Source organism: Bacillus rossius (assembly GCF_032445375.1).
Source record: "Bacillus rossius redtenbacheri isolate Brsri chromosome 4 unlocalized genomic scaffold, Brsri_v3 Brsri_v3_scf4_2, whole genome shotgun sequence".
NCBI classification, from domain to species: domain Eukaryota; kingdom Metazoa; phylum Arthropoda; class Insecta; order Phasmatodea; family Bacillidae; genus Bacillus; species Bacillus rossius.
In genome coordinates this window covers 21,168,034-21,191,357 of record NW_026962011.1, presented here as the reverse complement: position 1 = coordinate 21,191,357, position 23,324 = coordinate 21,168,034, and the positions used below count along the sequence as shown (strand labels likewise).

The 23,324-nt window shown below is 35.0% G+C and overlaps 2 protein-coding genes across 3 annotated transcripts in view; one reads left to right on the top strand and one right to left on the bottom strand.

Moving 5' to 3' along the window:
• The window catches only part of LOC134542336 (uncharacterized), a 178,061-nt gene extending 168,302 nt beyond the window's left edge, over positions 1–9,759 (bottom strand). Inside the window, exons 1-2 of one of the 2 annotated variants that reach the window (XM_063386486.1) lie at positions 9,212–9,759; positions 307–496 (exon numbers count right to left, since the gene is read on the bottom strand). In XM_063386486.1, coding sequence (XP_063242556.1) covers positions 307–445 — 139 coding nt within the window. In that variant the 5' untranslated portion in view covers positions 446–496; positions 9,212–9,759. The remainder of the gene's footprint in view (positions 1–306; positions 497–9,211) is intronic. The other variant, XM_063386487.1, reaches the window with a different exon arrangement.
• Positions 9,710–22,935, top strand: LOC134542339 (zinc finger CCHC domain-containing protein 10-like). Its single transcript, XM_063386495.1, has 3 exons — positions 9,710–9,994; positions 13,221–13,385; positions 16,362–22,935. Exons 1-3 carry the CDS (start codon positions 9,954–9,956, stop codon positions 16,645–16,647), a joined length of 492 nt encoding a protein of 163 aa, XP_063242565.1. The 5' UTR covers positions 9,710–9,953; the 3' UTR covers positions 16,648–22,935.
• The last annotated feature ends 389 nt before the right edge of the window (positions 22,936–23,324 follow it).

Genomic DNA, 23,324 nt, shown 5'->3' with positions numbered 1-23,324 from the left:
AATCCCCTTAAGGTAAAGTCACTTCTACAATTATAGCGGGTTTTGAACCACTTACGAAACCAAATATTTTTTTGTATATTATGATGTAAAGTGTGTTAGAAATGAACCACAGACCCTTGCCCCACTGTCATTAAAGAACGTAACTGAACTAACTTACATTAAACTCATTATGATTTTCACATTGGTGTTCTAGCATTAAATATTTACAGGAAAACAACCCTAGTTGTTAAACAAACTGCTGCTAATGATGCCATCAAGTACTGATTGGGCATTTAAAAAGTGGGAAAGAAAAGAGGCAGACCCAACCTGTGGACGTAGATCCAAATACACGTATCACCGGAACTTGGTTCACCTCCGAGCCACGGAATTCAGAGTAGCCCACATCCAGTGCTGGCAGAGGCTTGCTCATGTATGAATCTGCCGTCACGAAACGGACAGAAATCATTGCTCTATTCCTTAACTGGCAACTTGAAGTTTGCCATCACGAGACAGCCACCTGAAAAAAATTGATTTAAGTAGCTGAAGAGTGAATATGAGCAGGGTTATAGAGAGAATTTTTTATATTTGGTTTTAGTGGTATTTAGCACACATTTATTTGCTACCAACCTAACGATTTAGATGGCCAAGGATAATATTTTCTCTACATACGACGTATAATTTGTTTCCTTTCATTAGTATTGAAGTTTCATCAGCGAATAGCACTTTGCTACCTTGTGAAATGTTTAAAGGCAGGTCATTAATATAAAGGACCTAGGTTACTCCCTTGAAAAAATTCCTTTTTTATAACACCCTAGTCTGAGAACATTATTTTATTATATGATTGTATTTATTCTCTTTGTTTACAGTTGAAAAAATATAAATTCATTATTTCAAGTGCTTTACCTTGAACACCATAATGATTCAGCTTTTCAAGCAATATTTTGTTATTAATGATGTTTAATATTAACAGATTTCCAAAATAATTGTATTGGTAATAATTTCTATCTATTCCAGTGTTCTCTATGAGAGATAAAAAATTGTTTAAGTGTTTATTTATTTTCAAGTATTTTTTGTTTCTTTTTTGATAGTTGAATAGGGTTAGGTGGGGTGGATATGATACAAAAAAACCAAACTTTTTGAATATTATTTTAATTAAGAGCACCACAACACTAAGAAAAATTACGCACATTTCTTAGGGCTTTAGAAACCTAACCCTAACTCAATAAAAATTTAGATTAATTAGTTAGATTGATAAAAAATAAATTTAGTGTATCATATTCACCCTGCAATTGAGGGGAATATGATACACAGGTGGGGTGAATGAGATACATCATTATATCCTACTTCCTAGCAACACTATCAGTGTGGTGGGGTGCGTGTGAGACAGGTCAAATACATGTGTATCACCCACAAAAAATTTCATGACAATCAGTTTAGTGGTCCTCGAGTTCTGACATAAAATATGAAGTCATGTTACAGAGTGAATATTTTCCCTCTATATTAAAGCAGCATACATTTTGTCACAGTACATAAATGCGACTAGTGACTAGTCAAACAAATTCTACATACAATTTTGATCATTTATACACGTACTGTCCAATTATTGAAAGATCTTAGTCAACAACAAATTGAAGAAATACTGTGGTCCTAATAAGGATTTTCTCTCTATTAATAATAAATAGGTTCAACAATAGCAAAGTACAAACTAAAATATGGGATGCTTAGAAATACACAGTTCTACATGTGATGTTAAATTATTCATATTACTCGAAAACATAAACATAGGGGCCTGCGTAGAAAAATAAGCTGTACAAATTGGAGTACAACAATATGTTTATGTTCAGGTTTACCAACATACAGAAATAGCTTTAAGGTAAAAAAAAAACAAGGTTTTAATGACAACATACATTTCAAATTCAGCAGTGGAAAATAGAAATATTAAGCAGTTTTTTATAAAACTACCTAAAATTATGGTATCACATTCACCCCATGCTGTGTATCACATTAACCCCATGTTCTGTACCATATTCACCCCAAAAATTTAGGCAGCAATAGTAACTAAGATATAAATGTTAGACTATCTTTCTAAGCATTAAAACATAGAGGATACTTTCCTGCACCATTTCAAACTATAATTTTGAAGCTATCTTCTATGCACACAAAGATATAACAAAAGTTGCTGGACCTAGACATGAAAATTTTTTGGTCAAATTATTTCTTGCTTGAGACTTTTTCATTTCCTATAAAATGTAGCTTAAGGTTTATAACATTCATTATGGAATGGGGACGTATAAAGAAGAGGCAAGCAAATGTATTTTCTTCAAATTTTTTGTATAGCAAAAAGTAAATTTTTTTTTAATGTATCACTTTCACCCCAAGTTTTACACTGTATCACATTCACATGTTTTCTGAATCTATGATTGAATAGGAAGTGGTGCAAAAGTTATTCAGATTTATCTTTTATTGTAAAGAAAATAGTTAGTACAAGGAAATAATTTTGTGATAGCTTATGTTTGATGTGAAATCAACAAAAAGGTTCCAGGACTAAATCAGTCTATAAGAAACCATCCTGTAGGTCAGAAGTATATTTTTATGATCGTAACTAAAGTGATAATTGTATTTAAGGATGACAGAACTATTTAATACATGTTCTACACGACTCTAATGAAGAATTTCATGATAACTTGTGAAGAAATTAAATATATTTCAGGAACTGTAATAAGATTATAGAACATTTGAATCATTGCATGAATTTGTAACAAGACCCAAATATAGGTTCAATAGTATAGGTAGTTCACAGCAAGAGACAATGTAACTACATCACCAAGACATTCAGCACATTAGTTAAGGACAAGTCTACTACGTCAACTGAAGGAAGGAATAGCCATCATGTGACCATCCCTAGAGCCATCTACAGCTGAATCCAACCTCGGACCCCGTTTGTCGAGTCACCAGTCGAAACCCCAGGGACCAGACTAGGATTGTGGTTTGTGACGTGTACTAATTGCTGATGGAAGCTGTACGATTAATTGGTTATTTTTCAGGAGCAATGAATAGTTCAATATCACAATGCTAAAGGTACTGTCCTGTTTCTTTCAAATAAGATGCCTATTATGAGAACTTTGAAACTTAGTGTGATATTCATCAAAGCTAATTGTGGATATTATGTTTATCATTTCCTTAGGAGTACACACTTTAGTTTGGAACAATTATTATGTTTGATAAATACAAATCAAACACCATAGTTAATAGCAAGATAGATTTATCAAACAACGTGTAGGCATATAAAGTTGTGTCACTACAATGAGATCCAAGGCTTTAGACAGATTAGCATATAATTATTTGTATTATTTAAATCACAGGAAACATTAATGAGCAAACTATTGTTATTAAAGTGGAATTAGAAGTTGCACTAAAATGTGTTAAGATATTCTATTAATAATACATTTTTATTAAATCCATCTTAAAAAAATATCTAAACCATGGTTTAAACCATTCCATTGTGGTTTAAATCAGCCACCCCTGGCAACAATTAAAAAAAAAATGCTACTCCTAAAATTTTTTTTACAATAACAACCCAAGCCGTTTATATTTTTGCTTTGCTAGTTCATCATGCTATCAAATACACTACCTACTGTACACATTAAGAAACCTGGGTTTGAATTACATTGTATAGTAAAAATTAGACTATTTTTTATGAGTACAGAACATTTTTTTTTTACATTCTAATTGCTTGCTATAAAGGTTGTGCAATTAAGTTTACATTGGTTTAAAACTTCATATGTTTGTTACAGTGGCTTATAAATCACATCAGGTTATCGCCACTGGTCACTGCATGAGACCAGAGCTCAATCCTTACTCCATGAGGTGAAGAGCAACATGGAAAAAGTCCCATATGCAATGGAAGAGTTCAGGAGGGTTATAAAGGCATAGAGGAGCTCATACAAAATAGTATAATAATCAAATATGCTGGGAGTACTGTTCTGTATGCAACAGGATTAACAATTATATTAAGTACTGCTAGTTGAATCATTACTTCATTAATTACAAAATTACACCTATAGGCCTAAGTAGTGCTTCATCGAGCACTACTTACTTTATCAATTTCTAACAACTTTATGAATTGATCACTTGTATAAGAAAGGCTTGAAGAACAACCAATACTTAAATGGTGGATATGTAGGGAAATGTTTAATTTAAGCAAGATATAGACAAAAAATATTTAACCTCTGTTCAGATTATGTGTAATCTTCTTAAATTATACTGGTCTCTGCTAAGGGGCCCGTCTAGTCTGGGTGATATGTGTTAGTGAGGCGGGTAAGTGAGCGCAGTATCACCTCTAAGAGCAAGGCTGTGAACTGGTAGGTACGCAGTCTTCTCATCGACCATACGACAACTGTGAAATTTGAACGGTAACCGTAACATTATATGGCATAAAAAAAGGTAAAGGTGTAATACAAGTCCTGTAATTACTTTCAAAAATCTTTGCCAGTTGTTTTATGCCTAAAAATTACTCTGAAAACACACGTTTTAGCCATTTTAACTCTTCTAAAAATACAGTTAAAAAACTTAATCAGAAATCAAGAATACCTTTCGACCCTCAAGAATTCTTAAATGCTTTTCGGAAACAGACCCCACTCTAATATCTTCAGTAGGTTGGAAATCATTGTTTTCCTGAAGCTCTGCACACCGTATGTATGCCCAGGTAGGTGGGGCCCTTCCAAACACTAAGGCTAAACCTAGTAATGGGTGAACTCTTGCCAGAGGATATTCTCTTTTCTTTTTTCATGGAATTAGTTAATTTTTTCTAAAATAAGTATATATGTATGTTTTGTGAAATTGTTATGCAATGTACTTTATTTTGTTTTTTATTATTACTTTCATATTTATTACTTAAGACATTTCAAACCTATACTAAAGTATCAGAATTCTCTCTGATAAATTAAAAAAATTAATAATAAATACATCATAAATAAATGGAAAAACAGTATAACTTCTGTATCATGGGTAAATATGTAGTTGGGCGATATTTGTTAAAATAATTTTAAAATTCCGAAAATACTTTTATTCTATGCTTTTTAACTTCCTCTTTTCATAAAATCCGGCGGAGATAAGAAATTACAAATACTTTAGGAGATATTGCCGTTCTTATTTTGCAATACAAGACCTGTGCAATCATTAGACCGCCGAAATTTTTTATTTTGCAGTGTGTTCGTGAATGCCTAATTAATTAAAATCGTTGATTAGGTCAGGTCAGTTACATTATAAATACTTTCAAACTAAGCGAACATTAAAAATAATATGAATTAATTTTAATGGTTGTTTAGTTTTAAAGTATTTATAATGTAACTGACCTGACCTAACAAACCGGGACAAAGGATGAACAGTAGGAACTCACCAGGGGCGGATCCAGCATTTGATGTCAGGGGACGCGAATGTAGGTTTAAAAAGTATTTAAAATGTGAGAGTCCGGGGGTCCACCCCACGGAAAAATTATAGATTTTTGCATGCAAAATGGTATTTTTTTTATAGCAATTTTGTGCTTAAAATGTCAAATACACTTTTGGTATAGTCTGTAAAATTTTTCCCAGAAAATTAGTTTTGGTAAATGATAAAGTTATCAGAAAATAATAAATAAAATACAATAATTAAAGAATGGGCATAACATTTGTAGTAATAACTAAAATTAAAATGTCTTGTACATATAATGATTGTGCATAACCATAAGTTGCAAAACAACAGTTTTTCTCCATCATAGAATTAATTCCATCCTGTGGATTCTCTTGCTTGCAAAGCGATCAATGACTTTTTCTTTATCAATCTCGCAGCCATAATGGATATGCAATAATGCAAGTCCGGTCAGTCTGTCTTCTTTTGTGGTAGATCTCAACCACGTCTTAAGTCTTCTCAATGTCGAAAATGTTCTCACTGCTGAAGCGACACTTACGGGTAAGGTGACTAAGATTTTCAGGAGAATGTAGATGCCTGGATACAGCTCCTCGTCACACGAAGCGAGAACATCGAGAGCTGTGGAGGGTATTGTATTGTTAATTTCTTTCTCACGGGTCCACTTCGCCTCCCATGATTGAACCTCGGCATTAAGTTGTCTTTTCACATATTCTAGCCCATTCACTCCAAGGAGAGAGCCATACTGTGAAGAAATTTTTTTGACATTTACTTAACTAGAAGAGGAAGTTGGTAACAAAGCTGACAGGCTGTGAAGCTGTTGCTTTTCTTCCGAAAACCAATGTTTTAAATCTTCGACAATGTGCTCCAGAATGGGAATGAATACAGCTCTTTGGAAATATTCAACAGGGTTCGTTGATGGGTAATTTTGTCTGTGTTTTTGCCTTTTCACTAGTCGAGGTATAGTTATATTTACACCAAGCTCCTGGGCAAGACCATCAGCTTCGTTGAAAAGTTGAGAAAATAGATCTTCGCACTGTGTACGTTTTGTATTTAGAACAGAAAGAGTATCTGCCAGAATATCTTGGGCAACCTTAAGGTCTATTGAAGTCTTCTGATATAGTCTACTCAAAGGAAGAGTGTCTCCCAACATATCAGATAAGCAGATGACTGTGACAATAAATTCACTCTCACAAAGTGCAGTCAAAAAAGTCTTTGTTTTGCAGCACTTTCAGCATCTTTCCAAGATGTGACACACTCTAAAGCCTGAGCTACTTTCAGAAAAGATGTTCGGAACTGCAAAATGCCATCGTGTCTTTCGATCCAACGAGTTTCACACAGTCCAGAGAGTTGGTGACATAAAACTTTCTTGAGTAAAGCTGAGTGTTTTGATGATGCAGTGAAGAACGAGATTATCGTTTTCATTGTTGCAATAGTATTTCGAACTGCTTGGACGCTGGAAGATTTTGATATGGCCAAATTAACAGCATGATTGTGACATGGACAGTGAACAGCATTCACAGCTTCTCGCCTGACTTCAGCCACAGCACCACGAATTTCTGACACCATGACACTGCACCCATTTGTGGATATGCCAACACAATGGCTTAGGTCAAGACAGTGATGCTTTAGAGCAGAAAGTACTACTTGCCTAATATCTTTGCCACTTACAGTTGGTTCATATACTTACTTAATCTTGGTCCTTGTCCTCACTGTTCACAAATTGTCGAACATTTAAAAATTGTAAAAAATCTTCATGCACTGAATCTGTACATACCTCAAAACAAGTGTTAACTGGGACTCGTGAAGCATCAGTAGTTTTGTCGAACATGATGCTACTTTCACTGAACACTGTCCTGTCAATGACTATACAGTAGGTTACTGATGAGAAGGCAAGGCGTCGTCTGTTGGCGCGGCGTATAGTTGTGGAGGGGGGGTTGGTTGTGGTCGCACTGCAACTCTCCTCACTCCACCCTCGACTCCAGTAACGGGACAGCCCAGCTTGTCGCCCGCCACCCCCTTCCAACATTCCAAGCCATGCTTTTCCCTTGAGCTCATGACAGCTGAAAAATTGAAGGATGAAGGAAACATGCCCAGAGTGAAGTTACTCTGTGTCAATGTGGCACACAGCTATCAATATTTCGGTTTCATATAAGACATTGCGTGGGTGTTTATGTATTTGGCTACATCATCGATTTTGCTTCCCTGGGTGAAGGGGGGGTGGGGGGGGGATTGCCCCTATCGCCCCCCCTTGAATCCACGCCTGGAACTCACGTATTTTTTTTTTACTTATTACTTGCGCAACAATATTCAAATAACAAATAAAACATTAATATTTGAAACGTTAAAAATTTACCTAAGTTAGAGGCAGGTACAATTCCTTTGCCATTGTAAACAAGAAACAATTTTGAACGCCGCATGAATGCACAGGTATAGTGATGAAAATTAAAAAATTTGATATCTCCTAAAGTATTTGGAATTTCTTATCTTCGCCGGGTTTAATGAAAAGAGGAAGTTAAAAAGCATAGAATAAAAGTATTTGCAGATTTTACAATTTTTTTTTAAACACATATCGCCAAACTACATATTTACCGTATCAAAGTTTGTAAGTTTATACATTGACCTGAAGGCATTAGCCTATAGTATACATTGATCCTGTAGTACATGATGCTAGCTGTTTTAATTTAGTATGCCTATGTTGAAAGATCCTGGTCATAAAAAAAATTGTAATAAAGGTAACAAGGAATTATAGTCATTAAATGTATAAGAATGGAAAAAATGTCCACAAGACCTGACAATTTGTTTGTATTGTGATCTTGGAGCTTTATGTCCAGGAACTGCAGGATCATGCCATCAGGACCTAGAGATAAACTTACATACATGATTCAGAATAGTTACCATATTTGACACAAATGTTTAATATTCCAATTTACAAATGATTCATTAAGGGTTTTTTAAAATAAATTAACTTCATGAAAATGATGTGATTTCTACCACAGCAGAAATTATTTCTTTAATCATCATGGAATTGCATTTTTCCCATGTTTTCCTCATGAACGTAAACCTTGCACTCAGTTAAGAATTTTCACAGCTAAAGAGAATAACTGAATGAAGCTTGACCATCATGTTACAAGGAATCTAGAATGTCCAAGCACACTATACTTTCATGTGTCTACCGTTGAAAACATTTATGAATATATGCAGTATACAAGCATATTGAGGTCATCATTCACACAAAACAAGCAGTGACCTCACAAACTTAAGTGGGATATTGGTACAACATTCACAATGTGCTTACCTAAAGAAAGCCACATTCTAGGTTTTTCTAAGTCATGTCGAACTCAAATTGAACTTATTGTATTCTAAAACCTTTTATACCACAAATTTCCTGACGAGAATTGCCAGTATCATTTTAATTTAATACAAATATAAATTCAAATAAACTATTTTTAACAACAATTAAACATTACAATAGCAAAAATTATTACAATTCCTTCAATTTTTTTATGAGATAGCCTACTACACACAACAATCGAATACCTGAAATTGTTAGACGTTAAATTTAGTTTATGAGTTATTAATTATTAGTGTTGGTGAAAAAAATTGCAAAAAGCCTGTTTTCAACTTTATAATTCAATACACTTTTATGATATTTTATTTATGAATAATTAGGTCTCATTCAGATTCAAGCTAGATACTTCAACAAAAATTGACTGCAAAATTATTAGTTTTTAGCTCCCGCATAAAACGAAAACAGGGTTTTCGGAACATTCGTCTAATCACATACATGGCAGAAAAAAAGATCAAATTACATGACAATACCTACCGTTGCGATGGTCCGTTCTTGTTTACATTCGACATAACAACCGCCCGTCTTCACCATTATGACCCTACGTCATTTTAATATGTAATCTTACTAACATAAAAAAAATAACTAACTTTATAATGCCCTACTTTTAAATTTTGTTCTACCATCTCCAGCTCCCGCGAGAAAACTGTGCTTCCATCAGCTGCGACATATACGCATTATTTAAAAATAGAAATAATGATTATCATTTAATACTTCAACTTTATATTACCTAGATACAATTGAAATTTTCAAACTTTCAAATACACATACTCTCGTCGAAAAAACTCCCACGACGTATTTTTTAATTACAAATAACTTTAAATACAGCACCACAAAATAAACTATGGAGCGACACTCTCCCCACTCTGTGCTCTCCTCAAATCAACAAATGCTTGAAGCAAAACTCTTTCACTTTTCTATGGTTCTGGCTTTAAGGTAGATAAAATAGTCGGGAAATACAGGAAATAGGAACCTTTCGGGTAGGACTATAGTAGGACATGTGACGATGAACGGAACATGTTCAGACTTAGGCGGTTCGGAAAATAAAGTTTGATGTTTTAAATACAGTGTCGCCAACTGTTCGTAGATGATCAAAACGTAATGGCAATGCATGCGTTTACGTAGTGAATTGTGTTTAATGTGTATGAGGACATATTATTGAATGTTTCAGGATTTATGTTACTAGGAGATTAATGCATAATATTACTGTTTTTTACAAATGACTGTTGGTGGTAAAAGTGGAATGCTAACAGGCAAAAAGTGAGTGTTTCATGTTTCATTAAGTTCGCCTTGTGTACTGAATTGCTATGCTACACCTTTCCTATTTATTTATTTTTTATTTTGGTTTCCTTAGGCCCGTTCTACTATTACACGTAAACGGAGTCGGATCTTGCCACCGGGTGAAAGTCATTTGCGAGCGTAATATATCAATCAATTCACTATCGCGTCTGCTGCTTCCACATCTGCAATTCACAGAAACGTAACAAATGGCAACCATTGTGATTGAATTTCACGGCTACGATATATTATTTTTTTCTATAAATGATTCTCTAGATCTTAACACGGTCAATATTTACATATATGAAGCCTATTCCACACACAATTATATTGTTAATTAAATTGTGTAATTGAATTGTATTTAAATAAATTGTATGTTGTCAGATTGGGTGTCCACAGGATATCAAATTTAATTACCTATTTAATCAAATCGGTCGTCCACATGGCGCCAATTTAACTTTGAAGCTGTGGAACAATGTAGGCCTACACAAACATGCCTTCAGTTTATCAAAGAACTGAAATTGGTCATGGGGCACATTATTTATACTGAAGAAGAAGAAAAAAGATTCTACAATGCAAAGGCTCTTAAGTTACATGAATCTTTTAAATATTATAAAGGAGCTATAATTTGAATATTTTTTTTTAATCTTAATTTCTTTTACTGTATCGTGGTTTGCATTTGAGTCTATTTATTTCCATCTTTGTAATAATATGGATATGGCTTCTCTTCTCGCATATTTTCTGTGATAGTGATTGTTGGAAACAATCTCACAAAAACTGAGTCTTTATACCAAAGTATTTTCCAAATAAAGGCAGAATTTCAGAAACAATAAAAGAAGGTAATATTCTAACAGAGCGGCTTTTTAAAATGAAAAGAAAAAATCTGAAAACATGATTTTCACACACTACACACTTGAATGAATTTACCCTAAAGGGATGGTTTCTTAATTCCTAATATTTAGTGAATAATAATAGTACATAGCTTACCTACTTGTACTATACCAGCATCGGACATTGCAGCTCCGTGGAACAAAAAGTAAATAAAAACGGAAATCAAGTACTAGAGACGTCCGTAAATTTATCCTGGAAAAATGGTTTATTAATTCCTACTGGTGCGTGAAAAATAACAGTTTAAAGCTTACATCACAATACTGTGTTTTCACAGTGCCGCTGCCATTCATTGTTTACCCATTGTCATGTAACTCTCTATTTAACACAATTGTAGCTAACTATGGAGAATAAAAAATATTCTTCATATATTGAAGTTTATCCCTGGATCCTGAAGGCTTGATGCTGATGGCATGATCCTGTTAGCTTGATTCTGTGGTACGTGATGCTTAGACAAAAGTATTTAACTTATTCAATTATTTTGCTGTAGAATACTAATTTTTGATGTGTAACATCTTAGCTCTCAGTACTTATACGGCATTTGGTAGGAGTAATTGCGTGAATGGAACGGAAGTAGCATGAAACAGAAATCTATAAACACGGTAACACTGCCATCCTGGCCATCGCATAAACCAAATTTACAAAGACAAAGGGAAACTCTATAGTATCAACTGTTTGATTAATTTTAACGAGCCTGGCAGTATTTTAATAAAATTCCTGATCGAAAATCAAGTCCAAAGCTGGGGTTATAATTTTTTTTAGTCTTTTTCGCTTTTATCGGGGGGTCTCAAGTACTTAAGCAGTGACGCCAGCCTCCGCAGGAGTTCGGAGCGGATCCCGAGGGAAGGGAAGGGCTACATCGGCGAAGATGGTGAGAGACACCCCCCCCCCCCCCCCCTCCGATTGGCGCGATGCGGAGTTGGACTGGATCGTGAGAGTGCGGCGACCAAGTGACACGAGACTGTGTGTGTGGACAGGCGTGTGGTAAGGGGAGAGCCACTGTTGAGCCTAGCTCCAATTAGGAGTGTGAACTGTGGATTATGACAGACATTGCGTGACTTGAGAATAAACATTTTTAAGTTCTAGTGACTTGTGATCGAACATTTATAAATACAATTATTTACTAATGTAAATATTAGTAATTATTAAAACTGTAATAAAACCTAATCTTACTATCCCTTATGAATGCAGTTATTCCCCTCCCCCTCCCCCCTCCCCCCACATTAAATTGTAACAGTATCAACAATCATATCAGTCTGCATATGTTCAAACATTTGTCTGAAAGTGCTTGTATAATGATCTCGCTGTTAACAAAATGTTAAAACAGTAAATAAAAAGGGCATAGAGCGGAAACCTAAAAAACAGGGAAAACACAGGGAATTGAAAAGGTTTCTTAAATACCTGGAAAACACAGATTAATTGTCAATATGTAACTACAGTGGAGTCCTGATAATCTAAAATTATTAAGACAAAATCCCTTTTAGAGTAACAAATTTTTTTGGATTAAGTAAAATCATTCTAAAATAAACTTACATAATATGTGGTTGCATAGGGCCTACATATGCTGCATTTGATATAGCGCTATGCTAATTATAGCTTCACTCCGCCACAACCCCTGCGGACACCATTTTTCTGGGGTGCTGGCATAATTTGGCTTCAAGGGTAAGGTATTCTTCTCTTCGACAGAAAAAAATTAACATATTTTTTTCAAACCAATGTAGTTAAGTAATAATTATTTCAGTTAATTGTATATCTTTGAATTTTCTTGTTATTTTTTTGTATATACTTTATATCTATTATTTAGTATCACTGGTTTTATTGTAACCTTGACTTTTGGTTTCGGATTGAGCGGCCTTTCGGATTACAGAAATTACGATTATGGGGACTACACTGTATAAAACATTATCAGTAATTTTTCATTTGTACTATCTTAACATCTGAAATCAAACATTGATAGTATTTTGCATGGTTATATTCAATAATATATTGTTTTAAAGTTTAAACATCAAAGTTATTCGTTATCTTTTTCAGACAGGCAATGTTGGTTACTTAAGAGTTTATAGAACAGTGCAAACTATATATTGTGCAGGAAACCATTTTACAGTCAATTATGTGTGTTAAGTATGTTTGTTGAAATGTGTTGTGATGATAATGGGGAGAGTGTTATAAAGGACGTGGTAAAACAGGGAAATGGCTGAAATAGCCAAATGAAGTACCCATCGTCTTGTGACATTTTCATAAGACCACCGGCCAGGTATATGTTGAGTGATACGTGAAAGCACGTGCAGCAGTTAGCACGGACGAGGCTGTTGTGTTGCAGTGCGGCCGCGTACCCGCAGGGGGTGCGCTGCCAGAAGTGCCTGGAGCATGGCCACTGGACCTACGAGTGCAAGGGCAAGAGGAAGTTCCTTCATCGTGCGTCGCGCACTGCCACCCTCAACAAGAGGATGAAGTTGCGGGAGCAGGCGAGCCTGCAGGCAGTTCCGTGAGTTCCCCGAGTCCCCACCAGCCAGGCCTGCGGGGCAAATTATTTTGTTAGGCCTCCTCCCATTATTCTTTATTTAATCTAAAAGATTTCAGAACCCACAGTTTAAAAAAAATATTTATTTAAAGACTGTAAACGTTACAGTAAACTGTATAAATGTGATCTGCACGTATCATATAACTTGTAACGTTTCCAGTGAATTCTTCTAGCAATAGATTTATAATTTTCTTCGTACTATCAGGATATACCCAGTTATAAAAAAAATTGAGACTTGACTGGGCCCTGGGGATTTAGCCCCTGCCCCCTCTCTTGACGGCTCTGGGCAGAGCTCTGGTTAATTAAGGGAAGGAAAGGCAAAGCTTGCACATTCGTTACTAAATTTTTTATTCGCAGAATATAATAATAATGTACTTAACAACAATTATGTAATAATATATGAATACAGGCATGTTCATACCCACAGCAGTATTGTGACTGAGTAAGGTTTATGGGGAATAAGTTTCTGTCAAGGGCCAGAGCTCATCTTTATTAGATGCTTTGACCCGCAGTTTCTAAGCCTATTGCTTACTGAGAACCATTTAGTTCAGTGACGGCCAACCCACAATCTGCCAAAATTGTGGCAGTTGCCTACCACACAAACAGAAGAGCTGTATTCAAATGCTAAGCTGAAGAATAAATTTTCATTTCAGTTTGTAAATTATTCTTTTCAGTTACTATGTGGATGAGATGTTACTAATACTCATTGGTTTGTGCTTTTCTTCTATTGCAAACCAAAATGGCATAAAAAAAAATCAAAGGAGGAAGTGGGGGTGTGTTTGGGGTTCATATTACACCTTACACATTACAAACTGGCCCACTTGATTTTAAAATATTTGTATGTGGCCATCATTATTTAAAGATTGGCCATCCCTGTTTCTGGTGATTATTATTTTTAAAATATTTCTGGTGGTTACTTCAGTCTTATGAATTGTATATGTAGTAGCCTACTTCAGAATGTTGCTTGAGTATCATTGATGGTATGGTATATATAACTGTGTATATATGCTCTGTATAGCTATTCACCAATCCCTCACTTAGCACGACTAATGCGTTTCTAAAAATGTTTGTTTTATCCGAAATCACGTATTATAAAGCATTGGTCTCCATAAATAGCAAGGCTAGTGTAGGGAAATATTTGTTACGTAATATAAATGCGTAGAATAATACTCAACGATATATATGTCACACCATTTATCTTTATAAGCCTACCATCAAATACTTTGTATGACAAATATGACACTGTGTAACGGGAGATAGTTATCATCAGTCGGCTGGTTAACTTGCCTGCCTGGGCGAGACCTTCAACTCAAGTCACGTACCTTTCCATGAACTTTCCAAACCATTCTTTACTGGCAGTGAAACCGATATTACTGTCCGGATATTTACATTTTAATTTTTCAAAAACTAAAATACTTATTCGTGTATCACCGCTTGGTTCACATCAATCCTGTTATGCCAGTGATTTTTTTTCATTGCACCATTCATTTAACAACCTTTTCCATGTGAATCATCTGTTAATTTCTGTTCCAGTATCTAATGTCAAATATATTCCCACTAGTACAACCAACAGCATCAGACTTTTATAAACGTTTGATAGAGTCCTCTATTTCGTACGATTGTGCGCACAGTTGACTTGCTTAAAACTAAAGTGTGACCAACATAAATGTGGCCTTCATAACATTCTGCATGCTGTAATACTTCTAGTTTTGTCTCAAATTCTTGAACACAATGAATTTTTCTCTCACTAGGAATCCATAATTCCAATATGATTCTAATTGCAGGTGCTTGCGCACGTACAGTTACCGGCAGATAATGGGCAGACGTTGCTTTGTATTTGTGCCAGTTCCCTGCCACTGGCTAGACTGAATTCAACACAGTCCGCTCTGTGGCCGGGCGACAATGGTACGGCATGGCGGCATACGCGTTGATGTAAAAACATTTGCTTCTTTACACTTCATAGCCGCCACTGAACTTGCCATAGCTATTGTTTGTAAAACAGCCGATAGCGTAGTCAGACCTGCGCGCGCATCTCTTGTGCCCCTCGTATAGCTAACTGTATGCCATGGTACTCTATTGTTTACAGAGTTGAAACAGACTTCGTGGCGTCATGCCTGAATTTTTTTTGCCTGTGGCGATTTCGTGCCAACTTAAATTTACAGACGTGCTATTCAAGACTGGGGCAGTAAAATTAACATTGTGCTAAATGAATTCCCACAATTTTAAGATGTACCAGGTGAGGGATTAATGTATATTCAAGCATTACAATTTTATTTTCTTCACAAATTGAAATTAATAAATTTCAGCTATAATCATTACAATAAATAAGTTTTTTTTTAAAATAATTTATATTTTATCGAGCTAAGGGTCTTTAAAACTAAACAACAATTTAGTGTTTTTTCTTGCTTAAAAATTATATACCTTGAGAACTTGATAAAGTAGATTAAAAAAATATATTATTTTATCAGAAGAATGGTTACCTTGTAAATTGAAAGTATTTAATTTAGAAAATAATGGGTCAACTTTATCAGTATTGAAAAGATAATTTCATCCTCAAGGTTACAGACTTTATCTTACCCTGTATTTCTGTGGCAAAATAAAAGAAATTTGGAAAATACGTAGCACCACAAGAGGGAAATTGTGTTGTTAGAGTCATAAATATTATTAAAATGCTTTTAAAATAGTATCTTCTAATTTTAAATGATTAATATTGATTAATTTTCTTATCTTTCAACATTATAACAAGTTTTTTATTTATAATTATTTACAGTATCCCAAAATTCAATATGGATGAAGCCACAGACAAAATGTTAGTGTTTAATAATTGCAATATGGATTATATTAAGTACCCGATGAACATTGGCAGTTATCTACAGCTGATGAGAAAGTGTTCTTGCAAATTTAATGTTTTGAGTAAACAAATGTGTGTGTGTGGTGCAGGCAGGTGAAAGCTTCCTCAGAGGGCAAGAAGCGGAAGAAAAAGCATCATGGAGACAAATCCTCCAGCAGTGATGATTCATCCAGCAGCAATGATTCCTCTAGCAGCGGTGATTCATCCAGTGACTCTAGTGACTCCAGTAGCTCCAGTTCTAGCTCCAGCGACAGCTCTTCCAGCGACAGCTCGTCGAGCGACAGTAGTGAGGACTCCAGCGACAGCTCTAGTGCGTCAAGTTCTGCGTCAATCAGCACAAGAAGGAAAAGTGTCATAGGGAGCAAAATTTCATGATACAGTTCTTGTGAATTTTGGCATTTTGTGAATACTTAGGCTACACCAGTGTCATGATTATTTATTATATTCCAATAACAAAAAAAAATTTTAGTGGCAAAGAATACTATCATTGTGTAGTTAAGATACATGTTACTCTTATAGTAAACAAATGGTCTAAGAGGTACCTTTTTCAAAATACAAGCTCATTCTACTAACCAATCATAGTTGAGAGATTTGTTGAGCTACCGGAGTGTGTTGCCAAATGCAAGGTCACAGAGCAGGAGAACGTAGTGTGCTTCTTTCCGACTGCTAACATAATGTGCTCGCTCTTGGAAATGATGTAATTTAACTACAGGTTCATTACATACTTTCAACTAGACAGGGTGGCCATCTGACCAGGAATTCCAGGAAACCTGTCACTGGAAAACCAATGCCCCATTAAGTTTTTATAAGCCCAAAGTATTATCTACTTATCTAGCAAGATGTGAACAGCTTAGTGAGAAAAAAAACACTCGCTCTGCCTATAAAATACTTCACTTTTGCTACTTTTGACCACCGTTGTTTATTTCATCACCCTCTGCACAGGCATGACAAGAGATGAACGTATTGCCAATAACACACTTTTGCCTCGGAGTTTCTTCACTCTCATGATTATTTTTTTTCTCTCCAGTTTTCAAGCACGGTACACTACCGCTGAGCCATAAAAGAGGCATTGTTTTTAAGTGAAACACATCATCTGTAGATGAGTTAGAGCAATCTAGAACCACACTCTTAGCAGTTGCTTATATAAAAATGTTTATAAAAGCAGAAGCTAGATTTTTAATTATTTTTTTATTTTAGTGAACACTAATTTCCGCAATATTTTTGAAGGCTGAGTAGGAGCATACCTACAAACTAATTTTAAAATTGCTTGTTTTTAAGATTGTATTCAAACCACATGGTCAAGCATGGGTTTACAAACTTGTGCTGATCCAGACCTCACCGGCTAACTATGGCCTGACTTGCACATACATAACATTTGAAAACAAATTCATCTGTACATCTATACATTACTTAAAACTATTAATGGTGATTCTCAAATAAAAGAATTATAAAATTAAACTTTTATTCTCACAATGAAAAAGAAAACTTACAAGTCCTTTACAAGATAGCTCCGCACAAAAAACACTCGCGCACTTATGCCAGTCGCTACTTACAGTTCTGCGCCTTCACAAAATAATGTCCCTTGCGACTTCGTTGTCTAGGTACGTAGATATACTGGAAATAATTTCCGGTTGACCAGAGGACCATTCGGGCCTACGCAGCATGTCTGGCGCCTTCAAATACTAATTAAATAGTCCGAAAAATTCTCAAAGGTTCAAACTTAATCGTAGCACGGCCCTGGTACCCAGATGTGAAATTATCCTCCTTGAAATATTTACTGTTTTTTGCGAGCCTTCGTCCTTTTGACACAGTAGTTTGACGACTGAAGAACGAGGCTACACAGCTGCGTACTACTCAAAGAAAGTAGCAGGTGCGTGACCTCTCCATCCAGTCATAGCACAACACCCACAAAAACATACCAGTGTACAAATTTCTGAACCCTCGCGATGAGGCTTCTCCTGCAAAATTACAACACGAATAAATCACCAAGTATTTTCTGATTGGCCTGCGTACTGACTGGGAAAGTACACCTGCCGAATTTCCGATCATAAGAACATACTGATACTGCCAGAAAGCCTCGACAGCTGAAAAAAGATTCGAAAACTCGGCGCCAGCATGTTTTGCACTTGTCCATCATCCTTCCTTACACCAGCACAATACACAATGACCTAGAATAGCAATAAAAAAAATGCAAATAAATATCCATGTAGCATGAAACAAATATTGAAAGCAAATAAAATACTGAAAAAATCATATACACAAAAAATTACTCAGCGAACAAAGTGAGGACCAGTTAAAACCTAGTTAAACTGCTTTTCTTAATAAAACAATCACGTATCAAACTTATAAGAACACTAAGAATGATAAAATAAAAGTATGAAAAACTATGTCATTATGACCTTGGCTCATCTTATCAGCTGATACTACTGCATCACTTAAAACCATAATGGCACAAAATTACTCTACAAAGCTAGAGAGGGCAGGGGTCTGCAAGGCTACGTTTATTTTGCAAGATGCTAAAAGGTGCAATAACATTTTCTATTACCCGTTTATAAACAAGTTAAGATGCAAAAACGTAACGCCAGCATCGGCCAACTTTCAACTTCTTGCATTTTGTCTTGCGTTTACACCTTCTGTCTTTAAAGTTAAGTGTTCTGAACACGTATTTTAAAGACGAGGGCATGTGCACATAAGGCCAAGATATTTTTATTACGTACATCAATTTTTCATTTGTTTTACTTTCACACAGTGGATGAAAATAACACTTTAAAATCAAATCTGTTTTCTACTGTTTTACAATTTTCAGTTGTAGATTGGAGACATCTTGCATGTTCAGTGAGATAACTTTTAAAACACGTAGGAAAGTGGCTAGTAGTCTGCTGTATTCAACCTTCAGTATCTGTTTTGTTACTACTTACTTTTTTCTTTATAATGCATACTAATTTATAATTACTAATAAACAAACTAAAAATTATAAATTATTGAACTCAAAAAGTGAAAAGGAAAATATTTGAATCATTGAGAAAGGAAGTAATGAATTTTGTATCAGTACGTATTGCAAAATACACTTTGTCAGATGCCTACCATAAAAATAATAACAGCAAAATTTTATTTAAAATGTTCTAGGTAGCATTGTTGTTTCTGTTTTATAAAAAGTTAACTTGAAAATAAAAATTTTGTATTTGTAATTTTATAAATTATTTATAAAAATACTGCCATTTCTATTACTATGTCTAAATGACTTGTAACTTCCTGTTCCTAAAATTAGATTTTTCTAATTAGTGAGCACTTCAAGAATATGGTTCATAGTATTTATAGTTGGGTCTGTTGCAATAACATATTTTTAGTAGGTATCTTATACTTTTTAAGTGCTCATAAAAAAATACACACACACACATTCACTCACTCACAGCATCATTTGTATTCAACTTATTTTAGAACACATGTATTTTCACATATATATTGATGTCTAAAATTATAATTCAGATTTACAATATGTCAATTTGTAATAAATGAATAATATAATTTAGAGCATTCATAATATCTAGTTGTTAAAATGTACTTTTTTTTTTTTTTTTGCTACCTGATTTACTCTGAAGTGGAATGAATATAAAGCATAAAACTAATGGTTGATTAAAACAATTATGATTGATTATAACCTGCCATGAATACAAATCATTTATAATTGGGTTTTAGTTGTTATCTGGGAACATGTATATTTAACTGTATCACGGCTTTTGAAGTTGCTGTGTAGTAGTAGATTGCAACAGTTTTTCCTCTGCATTGGAGCAGGCATGATCAAGGTTGTGAAATCAACTTTAAAATTATTTAAAGATTACCTATACTGATTACCTGTTCAATTATAAACTAGGCATATACCAGACCAGAAATATTGGGAAATGGAGACAGAGATTAAATTTTTTTTTTATCTCTTATCAGGTGATGATGGGTCGTTTTACCCGGTACTGGTTTTCGTGAGCACAGGCAACGTCATAGTGATGACAACCGTGACGTCCTTGCAGAGGCAGGGTGATTCTGTGATGTTTACCATTGCTTTCTATGGAATAAAGGTGAAAGGGACACTGCAAACATACAGTTCTGAACCCAGGGAGAAGCATTCCCCCTCTCCGGCCAGGAATCGATCCCAGGACCCTTAGCCCACCAGCCATACATGCTAGCCACTTGGGATGATGTTTTAGCAAAAATAAAGTTTTGCTTTATAATTTTTTATATAACCAAAATACGGAAATACCATTGATGAGGCAGTCAGATACAAAATACCATTAATGAGACAGATACAAAAATTTAACCTCACCAAGGTTGCTTGGAAACAACTTGCCGATTATTCACAGTTAGTTACTTTACTTTGAAAATGACTTAAAAATCGCACAGTTTCCTTAAACTCACGTAACAGTGCGAGAACAACATTGTTCGCGTGCGAAAACGAAACACACCAAGTCTCGCCGAAGGCTTACACGGCCGTCTGTGGTCGAAAGAAGGTTGGAAACAGCATGGCCCAGACTGAAATTCTTCTCAACTACATTCAAATGATAAGTTCGTGAGCCACTGACTAGCATGACCTCACATGGCAATGCTCAAGTGAACTAGCCAGAAAAAAGTACAAATAATACAAAAAAATACAAAATGAGGAATTCCTCGATAAAGCTGCATTCCTATTGGCTACAGTTACTTTTCTTGCAATTACTACCCTGTGATTCCCAGTCAGTGAGCTCTCCAACAGTCCTGGCTAACACCTGTGTCTCTATTGAACACGGGATGCGATAAAATATTTGCTATAATTTCAGCACCTTGGCGTCGCAAATCTATCTATCTTTCTTTCTCTCACTGAAACTACTGTTCCATGTTCTAAAAATGTCACAAACACACTTTGAAGTACATACCAAAAAAAATAGTTATAAAAACATTTTAAAATAAAATATTGAAAATCATATATGAATAAATAGTAACCTAGCCAATTAATTACAAGAATATTAATAATGATAAAATACAAGTATGAAGAACTAGGTGAGAATGACTTTGATGCTATATAATGAGCTGATCCACCTGCAGAATGACCATAATATTTTTCCTTGTCGAAGAATACTCATAAAAGCTGAGGAGGGCAGGTTCCTGCGATGTTACACACTTTCGTCAGTAGAGTGATATATGGTCTTGTTTTAAACAGCAAGTGGCAATTATATAAAAAAAAAAATATGAGTTCTATGACTGTGGTTTAAAAGTCACCTGTCAGAAAGCAACGAATGCTGCACTAGAAGGGTTGGGAGGGGGAGAGGATGCCTTGGCTAGCAGTCACCATGAACTGTGCATACCAAAATGTTATCCTGTCTCATCCGTCATGCCTGCTGATGCTGCCTTTCCCTCGTGGAGGTAGTGGCTTAAGTGATAAGTGATTCAGTTTGATGCAGTTGACAAACAGATTGTGTCTTTTTTCAACTAAGTGGAGGTTCAGGAGGTGGTAATTAACAACTGTCTAAAGTGGCTTTAATGGTGCAGTTGCAAGGTAAAACTGAACGTGTGGTTTTCCAACTAAGCTGTTCCCATCACTGTTAATTTGTGATTATAATATGACCCACACTTTTAGGTTCTGCAGTTTTAAAAAAAAAAAACATTGCATTATGTTTGGGTAAAAATGTGCATGCTCTACAAGCTGCATCACTTATGCCACTTTCAGCCTCGTTTGTTTACTGCACCTAGAGTGACATGTGTAAATGCTGAAAATGGTTGCCTGCCTTGGGATTTCTTCTCTTCCTTCGACTAGTTTTCAGTCTGGGTAAAAGACTGCAATAGCAGTTCAAAAATGTGTTAAAAAAACTGGAGAATTTTAATAAAAACTTTAAAATACATTATACATTGTAACTTTTACATGATTCCAAAACTATCCTTCTTTTTTGTAATTTGGATATTATTGCTAAAAACTATAACAGTGGCTCTCTGTAGTCAGTTGTGCTTCTCATTAAATATGAACATAACTGACATATTCTTTTGACATATCTCCCAGGTCAACTGTAGGTGCAGAAACCTATCTGCAAATATAGTTATCTAAACAGAAACACAGTTTTTTTTTATACTGGAGGATAGCCTGGAATTTTATTTTGCCAAGAAATTGGCAACTCAAAAAATATTTATTTTACATTTTTCCACATCCAGTATTCAGTTGCAGTGAGGTCAAAAATGTCTTGTAATCACTAGCATAGTTTCATACTTGTGCAAAAAAGAAATGGTTGCAATAAAATTGACTTTGCTGAGGGACTTGTGTTGGCAATGAACTAAAAACAGTTTGCCAAATACGTATAATAATGACAATAATTGCAGCCCCCAATCATCTTTTTTTATATACTATTGATCATTTTGTAGACAGCTCCCAGCTAAATAGCTACTGTCTGCCTACATATATACATATTTGTGGCATCTGTTTATGTGTTTAACAAGTTTCTAAAATGCTATTATTTTCACATTTAATCTCATAGTCTAATATGTGGGAAATGGAAATTTGGTTTCAAACTTAAAATCTCTATTAATACACCAAGGATCAGGTGACTGCATATATGGCTGCATCATGGCTGTCTGAAGTCATGCCCTGGCTGTGTAATGCAAACGCCAACCGAGATCACAACGTAGTACAATAAATCTGTCTAAGCTTTATTATCATGCCTCTTTATTTTGATTCCAAGCCATCGCACACAAAGCAATTCTTACTCAAGGTTTTCCACAGCAACAGTGCAGAACAAAGTGAAATATTTTGTTTCTAGTAGAGACTACGTTCCTATTGAGACATAGCTATGATTAATATGTAGTTCTTACATTTGTAACTTTTTTTTTTTCATTTTTAAGACATATATGAAATTTTTAAAGTTATACTTCTTTAGGCGCGTTATGAAAAAATTATGAGTGAAATTTTAAGATGCGCGCGCATCACTGTAACACAAAATTAACAGGTTGAAGCTGCCTGCTAAATCGCTCATTAAGTCTCGATATAAAGCTCCCAACAAAATAGAAATAAACCTCTATTGTTTGCACATGTTGGCACGCTC